The sequence below is a fragment of the Notolepis coatsorum genome (genome assembly GCF_963971535.1).
Source record: "Notolepis coatsorum genome assembly, chromosome: 7".
Classification (NCBI taxonomy): Eukaryota; Metazoa; Chordata; class Actinopteri; order Aulopiformes; family Paralepididae; genus Notolepis; species Notolepis coatsorum.
In genome coordinates, this window is record NC_140171.1 from 149,351,320 (window position 1) to 149,367,650 (window position 16,331).

At 41.7% G+C, this 16,331-nt stretch overlaps 1 protein-coding gene across 1 annotated transcript in view; it reads left to right on the forward strand.

The window, feature by feature from the left end:
- The window catches only part of LOC311232196 (calpain-1 catalytic subunit-like), a 100,434-nt gene that overhangs the window by 69,944 nt on the left and 14,159 nt on the right, over positions 1 to 16,331 (forward strand). Inside the window, exons 12-18 of the mRNA XM_084318904.1 lie at positions 2,080 to 2,091; positions 7,301 to 7,512; positions 7,886 to 7,925; positions 8,245 to 8,310; positions 9,456 to 9,513; positions 10,198 to 10,262; positions 13,888 to 13,956. Of these exons, the coding sequence (XP_084175030.1) occupies positions 2,080 to 2,091; positions 7,301 to 7,512; positions 7,886 to 7,925; positions 8,245 to 8,310; positions 9,456 to 9,513; positions 10,198 to 10,262; positions 13,888 to 13,956 (522 nt within the window). The remainder of the gene's footprint in view (positions 1 to 2,079; positions 2,092 to 7,300; positions 7,513 to 7,885; positions 7,926 to 8,244; positions 8,311 to 9,455; positions 9,514 to 10,197; positions 10,263 to 13,887; positions 13,957 to 16,331) is intronic.

The window sequence follows — 16,331 nt, forward strand, 5'->3', positions numbered from 1 at the left end:
CTTCTAGTGGCTCATAAAGACACCACACACTTCTAGTGGCTCATAAAGACACCACCACACTTCTAGTGGCTCATAAAGACACCACCACACTTCTAGTGGCTCATAAAGACACCACCACACACTTCTAGTAGCTCATAAAGACACCACCACACTTCTAGTAGCTCATAAAGACACCACACACTTCTAGTAGCTCATAAAGACACCACCACACTTATAGTGGCTCATAAAGACACCACCACACTTCTAGTGGCTCATAAAGACACCACCACACTTCTAGTGGCTCATAAAGACACCACTCACTTCTAGTGGCTCATAAAGACACCACTCACTTCTAGTGGCTCATAAAGACACCACCACACTTCTAGTAGCTCATAAAGACACCACCACACACTTCTAGTGGCTCATAAAGACACCACCACACTTCTAGTAGCTCATAAAGACACCACCACACACTTCTAGTGGCTCATAAAGACACCACACACTTCTAGTGGCTCATAAAGACACCACCACACACTTCTAGTGGCTCATAAAGACACCACCACACACTTCTAGTGGCTCATAAAGACACCACCACACTTCTAGTAGCTCATAAAGACACCACCACACACTTCTAGTGGCTCATAAAGACACCACCACACTTCTAGTAGCTCATAAAGACACCACCACACACTTCTAGTGGCTCATAAAGACACCACACACTTCTAGTGGCTCATAAAGACACCACCACACTTCTAGTAGCTCATAAAGACACCACACACACTTCTAGTAGCTCATAAAGACACCACCACACACCTCTAGTGGCTCATAAAGACACAGACACACTTCTAGTAGCTCATAAAGACACCACCACACTTCTAGTAGCTCATAAAGACACCACCACACTTCTAGTAGCTCATAAAGACACCACCACACTTCTAGTGGCTCATAAAGACACCACCACACTTCTAGTAGCTCATAAAGACACCACCACACACTTCTAGTGGCTCATAAAGACACCACCACACTTCTAGTGGCTCATAAAGACACCACCACACACTTCTAGTGGCTCATAAAGACACCACCACACACTTCTAGTAGCTCATAAAGACACCACCACACACTTCTAGTGGCTCATAAAGACACCACCACACACTTCTAGTAGCTCATAAAGACACCACCACACACTTCTAGTGGCTCATAAAGACACCACCACACACTTCTAGTAGCTCATAAAGACACCACCACACACTTCTAGTGGCTCATAAAGACACCACCACACTTCTAGTGGCTCATAAAGACACCACCACACACTTCTAGTAGCTCATAAAGACACCACCACACACTTCTAGTAGCTCATAAAGACACCACCACACTTCTAGTGGCTCATAAAGACACCACCACACACTTCTAGTAGCTCATAAAGACACCACACACTTCTAGTAGCTCATAAAGACACCACCACACACTTCTAGTGGCTCATAACGACCACACACTTCTACTGACAAACATTTGTGAATTTGCGGAAACATTTTGTGTTAAACCGTGAACTTAACTTTTTTGTAAGGGAGCTCATGACAGTGCTGTATTGGCAGAAAGAAAAGGTCGACATTTTTAGCAACGGTAAAAGATTATTGAAAAAAGAAGGGTGCCTTGATTTTTGTAAGTGATCAATGTAAATACATCACATTATAAACATAACACTGTAATCATGGCACAATCTTGTTGTAACTAAAGAGACTCACTCTTAGTTGGATTAGCCTACTATAGATTAAACTACAATACATACAACTTTTTCTTGGGCATAAGGTAGATAAATACTTCACCTACAAACATAATACTGTTCTGACAGAACAATATTGATGTAATTCGTTGAAGAAAATGCATAGGTTTTATAAAGGCAGAGTTTTGTCAACAACAACAAAAAGACTGGCCGCTGGTTTCAGTAGAGACACCATGACTCGACAAGATCTGCAGGTGGTCATATCAAGTTTTTAAAATGTGAAAATTATTATTGCAGCTTTAATGCTAATCATTTAACAAGTGACAATATTATAATTTTAGTTGACATTTTCCCCCCTGTGTGTTCATTGTCGTCCACAGATTCCAGAAGAGGTGTGTGTGCTCTTCAAATTATTACATTTCATTATGAACTAGGGCGGTAAATATACCCTATGTTATGGATCCATGCAAAGGTATGTGTTTCTGCAATTCCGTTCATCAACACGTATTTATTTATTCAAAATAGGTACAGTACATAGATACAGATTGCATATTGCAGCAGCATTTGTAGTGGTAACTGGATGAGAAGAGACCAGTAATAATAAAGTATTACAAGAGAACAACATAAAAAAAATTATATCACATTGTAATTTGTACTGGATATTCAAACACTGTCAAATCAAAATTAAGAAATATATTGTGATAGAATATTTTGGCTATATCCCCAACAGCCCTCATATGAACACAATGTACATGAACATACTAGATACACACACACACACACACACACACACACACACACACACACACACACACACACACAGCTGTCAGAGGATGCAAATTTTTTTATTAAATTTTTTTTAATTATTCAAACTATTCAATGGGGAGAATAGCGTGTTTGCAGTGCTAAAAACTATATTAAATATTGTAGCTATGGATCTAATAAGGTTTTCGATTGTCAGTGAGTTTCTTCCAGTCAACATGCAAAAAACAGATAATTTTTTCATCCGTACATTTCCGTTTTATACCGTGGTGAATATGAGTATAGTTTGAGTGATTCTGAGTAATCCCAGGAAAATACGCGAAAACTGCGTTTTATTGGAATTCAGTAAACACGTTGCCATTCCTTGCTTGGATCAACAATCAATCTGAAATCAATGCTAGATTATCGGTATTATCTTTCACCATGCACGCATGAAAGGGGGCTTGGAGCGGCGCGCCCATCCGTGCCGTGATGTGACCAACGCCACACACACACACACACACACACACTACACAGACAGAGCAATCGCGGGGGGGAAATATCAGATCAACGCAAGATTGGTAATATAGAGTCCTTACCTGGTCTCTGATGTACTGCAAAAAGAATAATCCAATTCCTGATTGCCATTCCAAATATTGATCGCAGTCGTCTTTCCAACATGTATCAACCAAAACACATGAATCCACGGTGATCCAGTGTCCCCAAACTGTGTGTTATAACCGCTCCCCTTGCCCAAGAAGGAAAACCTGGACTGGACTTCTTAGATCGATGCACAGCCCCAGCCAGAGGGATTCCAATTATGTGCAATACCGGCTGCAAGGCGTTAGGCGGCAGTATTGACCGTGTGCGATCTCAGACACATTCAGTACAGCATGCACAAGGTGCCTCGATGGATTATGAATGGCAATAACGAATAAAAGAAATAACGAAACAGAAACTACGTGAACGGCACTCAACCGCTGGCCCACAGAAACGTAGATCTCCGTTTTCGGCAACCAAAGGGGTAATACTTTTTTTTTTTATATATTTTTTTTATATTTAAGCCAAATAATATTGTGACAAAATACAAATTTCAAGTGTAAACAATAGATACAGCTAGCCAGACCAGATATCGGTACCACTCAAGGTGACGAAACTTACATATAGTTTTTTCAAAGATCTATGTCTTTGTATGTATTTTGGTATGATAGCCCTTCCGGAGTGGTAGCTTTATCATAATTATCAAGTCATGAAGTATACCCACCCCCTCAGGGTTAGGGTTAGGCATTTCAGATGCTGGTGCATATCCTGCTTTAGACTCATGTAGAGGACATCTGTCAATGTTTCACCATATTGTCTTTGGTATCATTTTAAAGGGGACTATGACATCTTTCATTCAAGCTAAGATGTGAATTTTTCTGACGAATATAGAGGTCACTGGAGCTCTTTGAACAGTCAACAACAGACATTTGTACACAATTTTAACAACATTAAACAGAATAACATTATAAACTAAATTAACATTGAAACTGAATTATACATTTAATCCCACAGTATACAGTATCGTTATTAATGGGAATAGGCCTATGTGAAGATCTGATTATAGTCAGGCTATCACGATCTGTGTGTACTTAAGATCATAGGCGGCGATTTATGTTTCTGCCAGTGGGTGCTCAAAACAGTTGAATGCCCTACCACCACGCCCAAGATAAACTTTCTGCAATAACCATAGCCTACATGATTTGTTGCTATACGGATTTGGAAAAAGTAGTCAAACGCACACATTTCAGCACCATAGGAAATTAACAGCGACCGACACACGCGCGCAAACACACACACACACACACACACACACACACACACACACACACACACACACACACACACACACACACACACCCATCTAGAATCGTAGCTGCTAGAACAAACACCAATTGCGAACACAGCTCTGCCTGTCAGCTGGTAGCCCGAGACTGGGCTTAACAAGTCAAAGTATTCTTAATAAGAATAGCCTGAGGCTGGGCATACAAGTCAAAGTATTCTTAATAATAATAGCCTGAGGCTGGGCCATAGCTGTCAACATTTCGATTTAAAAAAACATGCAGGTTTTAGCCACGCCCCTTCTCCTGGCCCCGCCCCCTCAGCCCGCCCCCTCCCACCCGGCCCCGCCCCCTCCCAATGGAGCTGCCTCGTCGCTGCTGGTCAAAACCGGTATTATTTTGTTTCCTACTGTGTAGAGTGTAAATGCTATAAAAATACAGTAAATGACCTTTTATCAAAATATGAACCATTAAATAAAGGTTGTAATCTGTAAATGCATTTGATTTTACTGTAATTTGACAGTATTTGGAAACCATAGATGCCAGACATTTAGTTTTCTTGCAGCTTTTTTTCTTACAGTCTACAGTCAGTGAATCCTAAATCTCCACTAGGCAACCACTTAAAGTTATCAGTCCAACAAGGACTGGGTGAACTAGTTGCTACATTAAATTAATCAGATACCTGGTTGAAAGTGAAATGCTGTGAACATCCCTGCATTAAGTGTAAGACAAATTCAGTATAAATTCAGTTTATGTAGTAGTAGCATTAACATGTTCATATTCATTGAAATCTTACAATTCATACATAAATGTTATGATGAATTGAAAATGGGGGAAGAAGTCCTTCTCTGGTCTGCATCCCCTTAACAATTGTGTATTGCACAATACTGTATTGTACCCATCTGTTAAAGTTAGCAATCAATCAATGTATTACCAGTGTCTTTATACCTTCATCACTGTAGGCTACATATTAATACGACAACTCAAGAAGAATCAAGAGGTTTATTTGTCACATACAGTGAAATGCAGGTGGTCACGCCCGCATTGATTGTGCAAAATGCAAAAAAATATAGGTAACAGGATATGCATGATAAAAAAAGACATGCCATGTTCCTGAAAAAGCTATAAAAAATACCTATGGTCATTAATTTAGCAGTGGGAAATGGGAATATCATTTTTGGAACAGTGTGTGTGTCTATTATGTCTGTGTAGTATGTCTGTATCATCATGAGCCGTACTGTATTGTACCCATTCTGCAATCTGTTAAATAAAGTTTTCATTCATTCTACAGAGAAAAATTATAGAAAAAAAGCCAATGCGATTTTGTGTTTTTCCTCAATATCTCTGCAATGCCTGCGAGTTACCAGTAACTGTATTTGTCATACCATGACAATTCACGACAACTTTTAAAACGGATCAATTTATTTATATGTATAAATCGCATTCAGGAAATTGGGCGTCAGTGGAGGAATGGGAGGAGGGGACAGTGGAGGCGCAGAGGCGCAAACGGCTGTTAGTGTTCACCAACCAACACATTTACACATTCCTGCATTTGTATTGTTTTATCCACAGAATATTTGCAAACCTTTTGTTCCAGAGACAAAAGCCACAGAGTGGGCAATCAAGAGACACTGGCTAAGTTGATTTGACACGCTCGGTCCGTGGCCGCCTCGGTGCGTCAGTCTACTCAATTCCCTGAGCTCTGAGCTTTATCCGGTCGCGTCGCTGTCTTCTTCTGGTCGCAACGGTCTGACTTCCTGTGATAACGGTCTAATCTACACTGCTGCCACCTGTCGTCACGGAGGAGAATTGCACCCATTTTGTAAAAAAATTTATAATAATAATAATAAGTACAAAATACGTACCAATCCGTGAGCCGTGAAGAGGCCGTGCAGAGGGTCGAAAAAACAGGAGAATCCCGGTAAAACCGTGAGTGTTGACAGCTATGGGCTGGGCATACAAGTCAAAGTATTCTTAATAATAATAGCCCAAGGCTGGGCATACAAGTCAAAGTATTCTTAGGCCATGTCCACATGTATGTGGATCTTTTGCTAAACGGATATCATCCTGGGACCACTCACGCGTGATGCCAACATCCTCTATCCGCAACATCAGACCTCTTCTGGCGTCTATTAACTAAATTTAGAATGCAATTTGGCTTTTAACTGAAGCCGGGCGCAACACTAGACATGTTTAGCAAAACATTAAATATCTTTGGAACAGTTTGTGATAAGGACTCACCTTATTTTGTTTCGGAATTGGGATATTGTGATCGCAACATTGACATACTGGGTGGAGTTTGCTATCAAATCAATGTCAATTTGGCCCCGACTGTAATGTTAATTGTGTGTATTGAGCCGTACTGTATTGTACCAATTCTGCAATATGTTAATAAAGTTTTCAATCAAACAATGCTGTTTGTTTAGAGTAGACATTCACAAGACTCACATAAGGTTAATGTCTTTTAATGTGATTTGATTGGTCAATTTGGTGGGAACTTTCTGGCCCAGCCGCCCAAGGCTGAAGAAGTCTTTTGGAATCCCTACCTAGTACCAGGCTGCCGGGCCGTTAAGGCGTTAAGACCAAGCCATTGAATTAAGCTTGAATCTTATTGGCTAATAATATGGTAACTAGGACGCTTGAAAAAGACAACCAGGCCTAGCCTCAAAGCCTCCAATGTCAATCAAAATAATGCTACCAGCAGACTGCTGGTAGCCTGGTACCTGCCCTGGGCTCAGTGTGGGCTGCCTCAGTGACAGTGTTAGAGAGAGTGGGCACAGTTTCGCTCGTTCGGTTAATTTCTCCAGGAGGGAGAAAATTATTATAACACAGAGATGAAAAATTATGATTTTTTTTTATTATTGTAAATTATAAACAAAATAAAAATATATATAATATTTTGTAATACATTTTTTTTTATACATTTTTCTTTTACTGTTTATATTTTTGGGGAAGCTTGGCTTCCCTTGGCCTCCATGAATATTCGCCACTGCCTAAAGAAGGACTTCTTCTTCCTGCTGTCATCTGTCCTCCATCTTAGTTCCAGGGTTGTCAGAATGTTCACCTAAAGAAGGACTTCTTCCTGCGCCACTCCTCGTGCGCCCGCTCCGAGACCTTCATCAACCTGCGGGAGGTGAGCACCCGTCTGCGCCTGCCCCCCGGGGAGTACCTGGTGGTGCCCTCCACCTTCGAGGCCGGCAAGGAGGCCGACTTCGTCCTCAGGGTCTTCACGGAGAAACAGTCGGAGACGCAGTGAGTTTTGTTGGGCTTATTTGGCGCAACTGGGTTTATATAAAAGGGTGGCGACAGTGGCTCAGGAGGTAGAGCAGTCGTCTGGGAATCCGGAGGTTCCCGGTTCGATTCCCGCTCCTCCCGGGCAGTGAGCAAGACACTTAGCATCTTGCATGGTTGCCTCTGCCGTCTGTGTGTGAGTAAATGGGTGAGTGAATGGGTGAATGTGAGTAACAAAAATTGTAAAGCGCTTTGGATAAAAGAGATGTATAAATGCACCATTTACTCCAGTAGCTGTGATGTCATTAAGTTTGCCAAGCACTAACTCTCCTGACCGTTTGCAAACGATTCATCTCAAACCTAAAGCAGTTTTTCCTCATGTTGATATCTCCAGGGAGCTGGACGATGAGGTGGTGGCCAACTTTGAGGAGGAGGTAAAGAAGTCTCATTTCATAATCTTCTTGATTTCCTCAGTAGGTCCTGATCTTTCTGTTCACTCAGTCCTCACTGACGATGAGATGTTTTACACTAATATCCTTTCTATAATGTCAAAGTAATTTACTACATGAAATCCATTCCACGTTTGTCTCTAAGAGAAATAACCGGAGGAAAGACCTTTAATTGGTTGGGATTCAGACTAATGACTCTGTGTAGGAAGTGAATTCCATTTATCTTGGGGCCTCTATTTTCTATTTAACTCTTTATTAAATGGAACGATGACTGATTTGTCTCTTTCTTTCTTTCTCTCCCCAGGAAGAGATCTCAGAGGACGACATCGAAGACTCCTTCAGGGCCATGTTCTCTCAGCTGTCTGGGGATGTGCGTGTTTTTTTTTTTTTTTGCTTCTGTGTATTTCTTGTACGAAAATTAACTATCGTAAAACTATAGTATTCCTGTGGTTTTCTTCGCATTCGCTAATTACTAGAAATACTATAGTGAGTCGTTATAGGAACATAGCATCTCTGTGGTGAAACCATGGGAACGGCACTATAGACAGGTTCAATGGAACTGCATCGTTAAGGAACAGCTTGGACCCACGTTTAAGGTTTTTATGTTTTAAACCTTTTTATTTTAATGTTTTTTTATTCATTTGAATGTTTTTAAACCTTTATATAAAAAAAAGCACCTTGAGATCTCATTGCGTTTAAAGTGTGCTATATAAATGAAATGTATTATTATTATTATGTCCTGTTGCATAGCTGACAGGAAATCAAATGTAGTCTATTTAGAATGTTTACATTATCAACGTGAAACCATCTGTCGTGCTTCACATTTCTATACTAATCTATAGAATCATTGCAGTGAATCTATAGTGTGTACAATTAAAACGACAGGAATACTGGAAAGGGCTCAGGGTCTATTGTTCTGGTCTGTCTCAGGCCCAGCATCAATATGAATGTTATCTTAGATAAGGACATATAACGTTAGGGGGGGGGTCATTCCATTTGGGCTGTGGGGGGTGCTTAATGTCTGAAGGGGTCGACTGAAGGCTTCTTGTCCTCTGCGAAAGCATGCAATTGGTCCACTGATGGACACATCTTGATATTTGTCTAGTGTGTGAAATCCTCTTTCATTGCCTCTGTGCCCGTTTTCTTAGGCAGTTATCCTCGCTGGTATGTGCACCATTAGCGTTAGCCACGCTTCTAGGCCCCTTTGCTTTTGGAAAGAATGATAAAAAAATATATATATATATATTATAATTTTTAAAAATTGCATTCGACTAAGAGGTTGGCAGTCGACTACAGCTCCTTTCGATCGATTAGTCGACTAGTCGAGATCAGCCCTAATGGGAACGCAGGGACCATTGGTTTTGTTCATTTTTGTATTGGTTTGTTTATGTGTGAAAGGGTTAACAGTCGAGGTGTAAAAGACAGAGACATGCTGCTCATTGCACTTTTGGGGGGGGGGGGCATAGAGATTGATCATACAGATTTATTCTAAACAAAAACAATTCTTATTTCCAGGACATGGAGATCTCTGCAAGGGAGCTGAGGACTATTCTCAACAGGGTGGTGTCCAAACGTAAGTCCTATAGTTTTGGAAGAAGTATCTGTATTTTTATGTTTTAATAATAATAAATCAAATTTCTATAGCCTTTCAGGAAACCCAAGGTCGCTTCACAATCAAGAGGGCTAGGGAAAGGGGGGCAATGGGGGGATGAGGGCAGGTAAGGGATAATGAACCTAATCTAATCTAAACTAACTAATGGGGAAAAGCCTTAGTTAGTTAGGAACCCAACCCTCTGTGACTCTCCCACAGCTTCTGTCCTGTGTTATCTTAAAGGAATGTTGGCTTGCCCTTGGGAGCTCCGTCTAACTCGCCTCGTTGCCTCGTCGCCTCGTCGCCTAGAGGCGACCCACCCCACTATCTAGCCGTTACTAACCTTTCCCCTAACATGTCTTAGCCAGGCCTCATCTGTTCCAACAAACAGATCCCAGCTAACTTTAAACTAAACACTTGTTAACTTGAATAAAGGTATTTGACATACGTACGGTATCCCTGTTATAATCATATCGAAAACCAGCAATATATTTCAGTAGTATCATTCAGTAGTATCATATGATGGTAAATTCATTTACCATGATACTATTTTGTAAATACCATAATACCTTGTGAGGGATGGTGAGGTAAATACTCACTTGTCACTGATTATGTTGGCAACCAGAGATGCATGGTTAACACTGGCATGTTGATTGTCTTTCCCAGACAGAGACCTGAAGACGGATGGCTTCAGTATGGAGTCTTGCCGAGCGATGATCAGCCTGATGGATGTATCCTTCCAGTGGGAACTACAGTAACTCACACTCACCAGGTCACATCCAGTGAACTACAGTATTCACACTCACCAGGTCATATCCAGTGAACTACAGTATTCACACTCACCAGGTCACATCCAGTGAACTACAGTATTCACACTCACCAGGTCACATCCAGTGAACTACAGTATTCACACTCACCAGGTCACATCCAGTGAACTACAGTATTCACACTCACCAGGTCATATCCAGTGAACTACAGTAACTCACACTCACCAGATCATATCCAGTGAACTACAGTAACTCTCACCAGATCATATCCAGTGAACTACAGTAACTCACACTCACCAGGTCATATCCAGTGAACTACAGTAACTCACACACCAGATCATATCCAGTGAACAGTAGTTACATAAAACATATCTCAAATCTGGGTATCCTATATATTTTCTCCATTTCAATTTATCCATACTTTATCCAAACGTTGATGTTCACTAAAGCGATTTGAGTCTGGGCGGGAACCTTGAGTCTGGGTGGGATCTTTTTTTTTTTTTTTTTTAAGATTTTATTTATAGCATTTTCAGCTTTTTTGGTCAACGCAGGACCTTTTGGCCATGCAGGACCGACAGAGGAGAGAGGGTGAAACGGGAGGAGAAGAGGGGAAGACATGCGGCATATGGCCACCGGGTCGGGGAATCGAACCCGGGGCGACCGCTTCATGACTCAGCGCACTATGTGGTGTGCTACTGGAGCGTCCATCTGGGCGGGAACCTTGAGTCTGGGCAGGAACCTTGAGTCTGGGCGGGAACCGCGGAACCAATCGGAACAAAGACTATGATGTGATGATGGCACAGTGCGCTGCTTGCAAGCGTCTCCATTGTTACCGTGGAAACTATTAATTTATCCAGACTGGCTGTCAAATCACTGCACTGTTTTTTATTTTATTGTTTTTGTTGAGATGTAGCGAGCCCTGTATGTTGTTTTGGTTTCAGTGTGTAATTATTCAGGGTTTGTACCTTAGACTGTAATGTTGACTGGAGTAGGTGTCAGTCTTTATTCAGGGTTTGTACCTTAGACTGTAATGTTGACTGGAGTAGGTGTCTGTCTTTATTCAGGGTTTGTACCTTAGACTGTAATGTTGACTGGAGTAGGTGTCAGTCTTTATTCAGGGATTGTATAGAATAGAATAGAAATACCCAGAGGGAAATTCGACACTACAAATCGCTCACATTAACACTTTCTGCGCCAACAACGAGTTTACTCGTTATTGGCCGCCAGCGGTTGAGCGAGTAAACTCGTTATTTGGTCAGATTTTTTTATATTCTATTCAATTCACGGACCTGTATGTTGCCGTTAAAAGGCATACTGGGACCCAGAGGGTGCAGTACCGGCCAGATCCTGCCAGGTGGCAGTATCGAGAGTGCAGTAAACCCTGTTCCAGACCCTGTGTTACACTCGAATGTCTCCGGGCGCTATATTTAGACGGAGCCGAGTGAATCGCTTCATCCGACCACTTCGAAACGCATCTGGCACACTCGATCCATAAGTTGTGCCAAATTATGTCCGGGACCAGATGGACACCAATACTGGAAATCGCAATCAGACAATTGGATTATTCTTTTTGGAATACCCCCGACCAGAGGTAAGGACTATCTGACATCAATTTCAGCTTGATCCAACAATGTTTTCATATCCATCCAGCTGATCGGCTTCTGTAGTGTTCAACACGAATGCCGTTACTGGCCATCAAAGCATAAAAAAACGACCCTGCCCCCCCCCTTTCATGCATTAATGATGAAACACAATACCTATTATATACATTTGATTTGGAAATAGTAGCGTGTCCAGGCAAGAAACGCCAACGCTTATAGTAGAATTCACGTAGCGCCCTATAACTCAGAGTTTCATGAATGATCCCGGATCACTCCTAAACTATACTTATATTCACCACGGGATAACGCGCGAACGTATGCATGAAAAAAATTCTCTTTTTTGCATGTTCGACGGAAGAAAGTCAGTGTCAAATGACTATAGTATTGTCTCCATAGCTATAATATAGAATATAGATATAGCTCTACAAACAGGGTGACGCACTCCTATCTTTAAAGCGTGGCATAGCTACAACGGGACCCGGCTAATCCCTGACGCTGAATGAGTTAAACATTTAGACAGAACAAAGTCACAAATAAGAATAGCAAAACAAATTGCCTAAGAATAGAATAAGATATACAGTAAAAAATATACAGTAAAAATATACAGAGGTCTACAGTAGGTGTAATATTGAACAGTGTTGTTTTAAAACTAAGAGTCCAGGAAGATGGTAACTGTCACCCTGTGCTCAGTGATGCAGTGAGGCACAGTGATGCAGTGAGGCACAGTGATGCAGTGTAAAGTCTGATGGCTGTCGGAATGAAGGACTTCCTGAGTGGTCAGTGATTATCCAGCACTACAGACTGGAGTGTGGTCAGTGATTATCCAGCGCTACAGACTGGAGTGTGGTCAGTGATTATCCAGCACTACAGACTGGAGTGTGGTCAGTGATTATCCAGCACTACAGACTGGAGTGTGGTCAGTGATTATCCAGCACTACAGACTGGAGTCTGGTCAGTGATTATCCTACAGACTGGAGTGTGGTCAGTGATTATCCAGCACTACAGACTGGAGTGTGGTCAGTGATTATCCTACAGACTGGAGTGTGGTCAGTGATTATTCAGCGCTACAGACTGGAGTCTGGTCAGTGATTATCCTACAGACTGGAGTCTGGTCAGTGATTATCCAGCACTACAGACTGGAGTGTGGTCAGTGATTATCCTACAGACTGGAGTGTGGTCAGTGATTATCCAGCGCTACAGACTGGAGTCTGGTCAGTGATTATCCAGCACTACAGACTGGAGTGTGGTCAGTGATTATCCAGCGCTACAGACTGGAGTGTGGTCAGTGATTATCCAGCGCTACAGACTGGAGTCTGGTCAGTGATTATCCAGTGCTACAGACTGGAGTAGGTGTCGATATGAAGAACAGTATGGATTGTGCTGAGAAGGGTAGTAAGCAGGGAAATAGGACTACAGGGCTACAACAGTCTGAACCCCTCATGATGCCCTTTAATAAAATACCCCTTCTGACCCATCAGTGCATCCACGGAAATGCCCCCCCCCCCTGCCCTCAAAGATCTCCTCTCCCCAGATCCCTCCACCCGTAACCTTCGCTCCGCCAACACAAACCGCCTCCTTCCCTCCCCAGGACTAAGCTCCGCACCATGGGGGGGGGGGGGCGACTGGCCTTCTGCTCTGCTGCTCCTCGCCTGTAGAGTGCCCTCCCTGACCACCTGAGAGCACCACAGACCACTGCTTCCTTTAAAAGAGGACTAAAAACTTACCTCTTCACAAAAGCCTTCTCTTAGTTTGAACCTTTTTATTATTATATTATTTTAACGTTTTTATGCCTTGTTTTTTTTTAATTGCCTATGTTTTTTAAATCTATGTTTTTATCCTGTAGCACCCTGAGATTTGGTTTCCATATGTAGAGTGCACTATAAATTGAATGTATTATTATTATTATTATTATTATTATTATTATTATTATTATTATTATTATTATTATTATTATTATTATTATTATTATTAACTCGGCTGAACACCAGAAGGATGGCAGCGCCCGCCTCGGCCTCCTGGAGTTTCAGATCCTGTGGAACAAGATCAGGAAGTGGTTGGTGAGTTGGAAATGATGAACATAAATTGATTGAACCAGAATCTCTATTATATTCTAGTATTCCTCATTACCACAGACGTCTTAGGCAAACAGCGGGTGAATGTAATCAAACGACAGGTGGTCATTATCCAGTGGTGGAAGAAGTACACAGTTCCTTTACTTAAGTTCAAGTAGAAATACCCAGATAAATGCGTACTCTGTTCAAAGTAAAAGTCCTCAAATTCTACTTAAGTAAAAGTAGAGAAGTATTTGCAATTGAATGTACTTAAGTATCTAAAGTAAAGGTACGCATTCTACATGATGTTTGTGTATTCCAGTGCTTGGGAGCCTTCAAACCTCCATCTGACGTCTAAAGGTTAATGTTAAAGTGGTACATGGTCCAGTTATGCTGCTCTGATTTAAGGTTATATTAAAGTGGTAAATGGTCGAGTTATGCTGTTCTGATTAAAGGTTATGTTAAAGTGGTATGTGGTCCAGTTATGCTCCTCTGATTAACCTCTTAACACATTCGGCGCCAGACCCGAGATATCCCACTTCGAAGCGCATCTGGCACACTCAATCCATAAATTGTGCCAAATTATGTCCGGGATGCGTGAATATTAAAGGCAACCAACTTGTGTTCAGCTTTTCGTTCAGCGTTTCTCTGATTGGCCACACGGCCAATCAATCAATCCACTAGCACGCGGCCTTGCGGCAAGAGAGACAAGAGAGACAAGAGAGACGCTGCAGTCGCGGCAGAGAGCCGCGCATGCGCATGAGGCTCCCCCAGGTCCTTGTGTTTGAGACAGCCATATTAGACACATAGCCATAATTTAAGATATAGTTTCCACAGCTCCAGTTAACCTAATTTATACCGTAATGAATCATTACAAAATATACCGTTAACTGGAATATGTTGTTTCTTTACACATATGTTGGATTATGTAATTGGGTTTTCATGACAAAACAATAAAAATCGCTACTTTACATCAGGTTGAACGCTGAACCGAGTCAAGCCGCGGGCGGCGCACGGAAGCCGGTGAATGAACAACCGCGTCGCCCCGCTGGCTCTTCAGCAAGGAGCCTCCACAGCTCCAGTTAACCTAATTTATACCGTAATGAATCATTAAAAAATATACCGTTAACTGGAATATGTTGTTTCTTTACACATATGTTGGATTATGTAATTGGGTTGTCATGACAAAACAATAAAAATCGCTACTTTACATCAGGGTGAACGTTGTTACACTGCCACCACCCACTTCAATGACAGAGCTCTCATATTTGCGAATGCATAAACTATATCTTAAATTATGGCTATGTGTCTAATATGGCTGTCGCGAAGTCATTGATAAGCGACAGCCATATTAGACACATAGCCATAATTTAAGACATAGTTTATGCATTCGCAAAATATGAGAGCTCTGTCATTGAAGGGCTTCGTTCTACAACGGAGGAACGGCCGCTGCTGCTGGAGCTGGACCGAGTAGAGCCGGCGGCGGTGCACGGAAGCCGGCGACAAACCACCGCATCGCCCCGCTGACGTTAAAAACGCGAAATAACGTTACTGATGTACAGTGACACCCAGAGTTTCTAGTTACAGTAGTGACGCGTGACTCGAGATAGTCCTAACACTGTAACAGTGTTTATTATTAAGAGTCAGATAGTCCTAACAGTGTTTATAGTCCTAACACAGTGTTTATTAGTAAGAGTCAGATAGTCCTAACACTAGTGTTTATTATTAAGAGTCAGATAGTGAATGAATGAATGAATGAAAACTTTATTTAACAGATTGCAGAATGGGTACAATACAGTACGGCTCAATACATACAATTGTTAAGGGGATGCAGACCAGAGAAAGACTTTTGTCTTGTTTCCATCAGGGTCCCCCATTTTCAATTCATATAGACATTTATGACATACACAACATACATGACATTTATGGCATAGGGACATATAGGTATTTAGTACCTATATATATATATATATATATATATATATATATATATATATATATATATATATATATATAGTCGTAACAGTGTTTATTATTGCGAGTCCTAACAGTGTTTATTATTTCATAACTGTATGGGCTTTGTTTATACATGTACAGTGACGAGTGAATCTACCGTTGGTTGTTAAAAACGCGAAACATAATAATCAGTCAGCAGCGCTCCACTGCTACCGCAGCCCAACACAAGTGCGTTGGAACAGCAGCCCAACACTACACAAGTTGGTTGCCCGCGCTGCCGCGCTTGCTCTTTGGATTTCATTTGGGACGTGGGACGGCTGCGCTTGCCTGCGCGTGGGGGCGGGGGGGGCGCGGCCAATCAGAGAAAAGCCGAACACAAGTTGGTTGCCTTTAATATTCACGCGTCCGGGACCAGATGGACACCA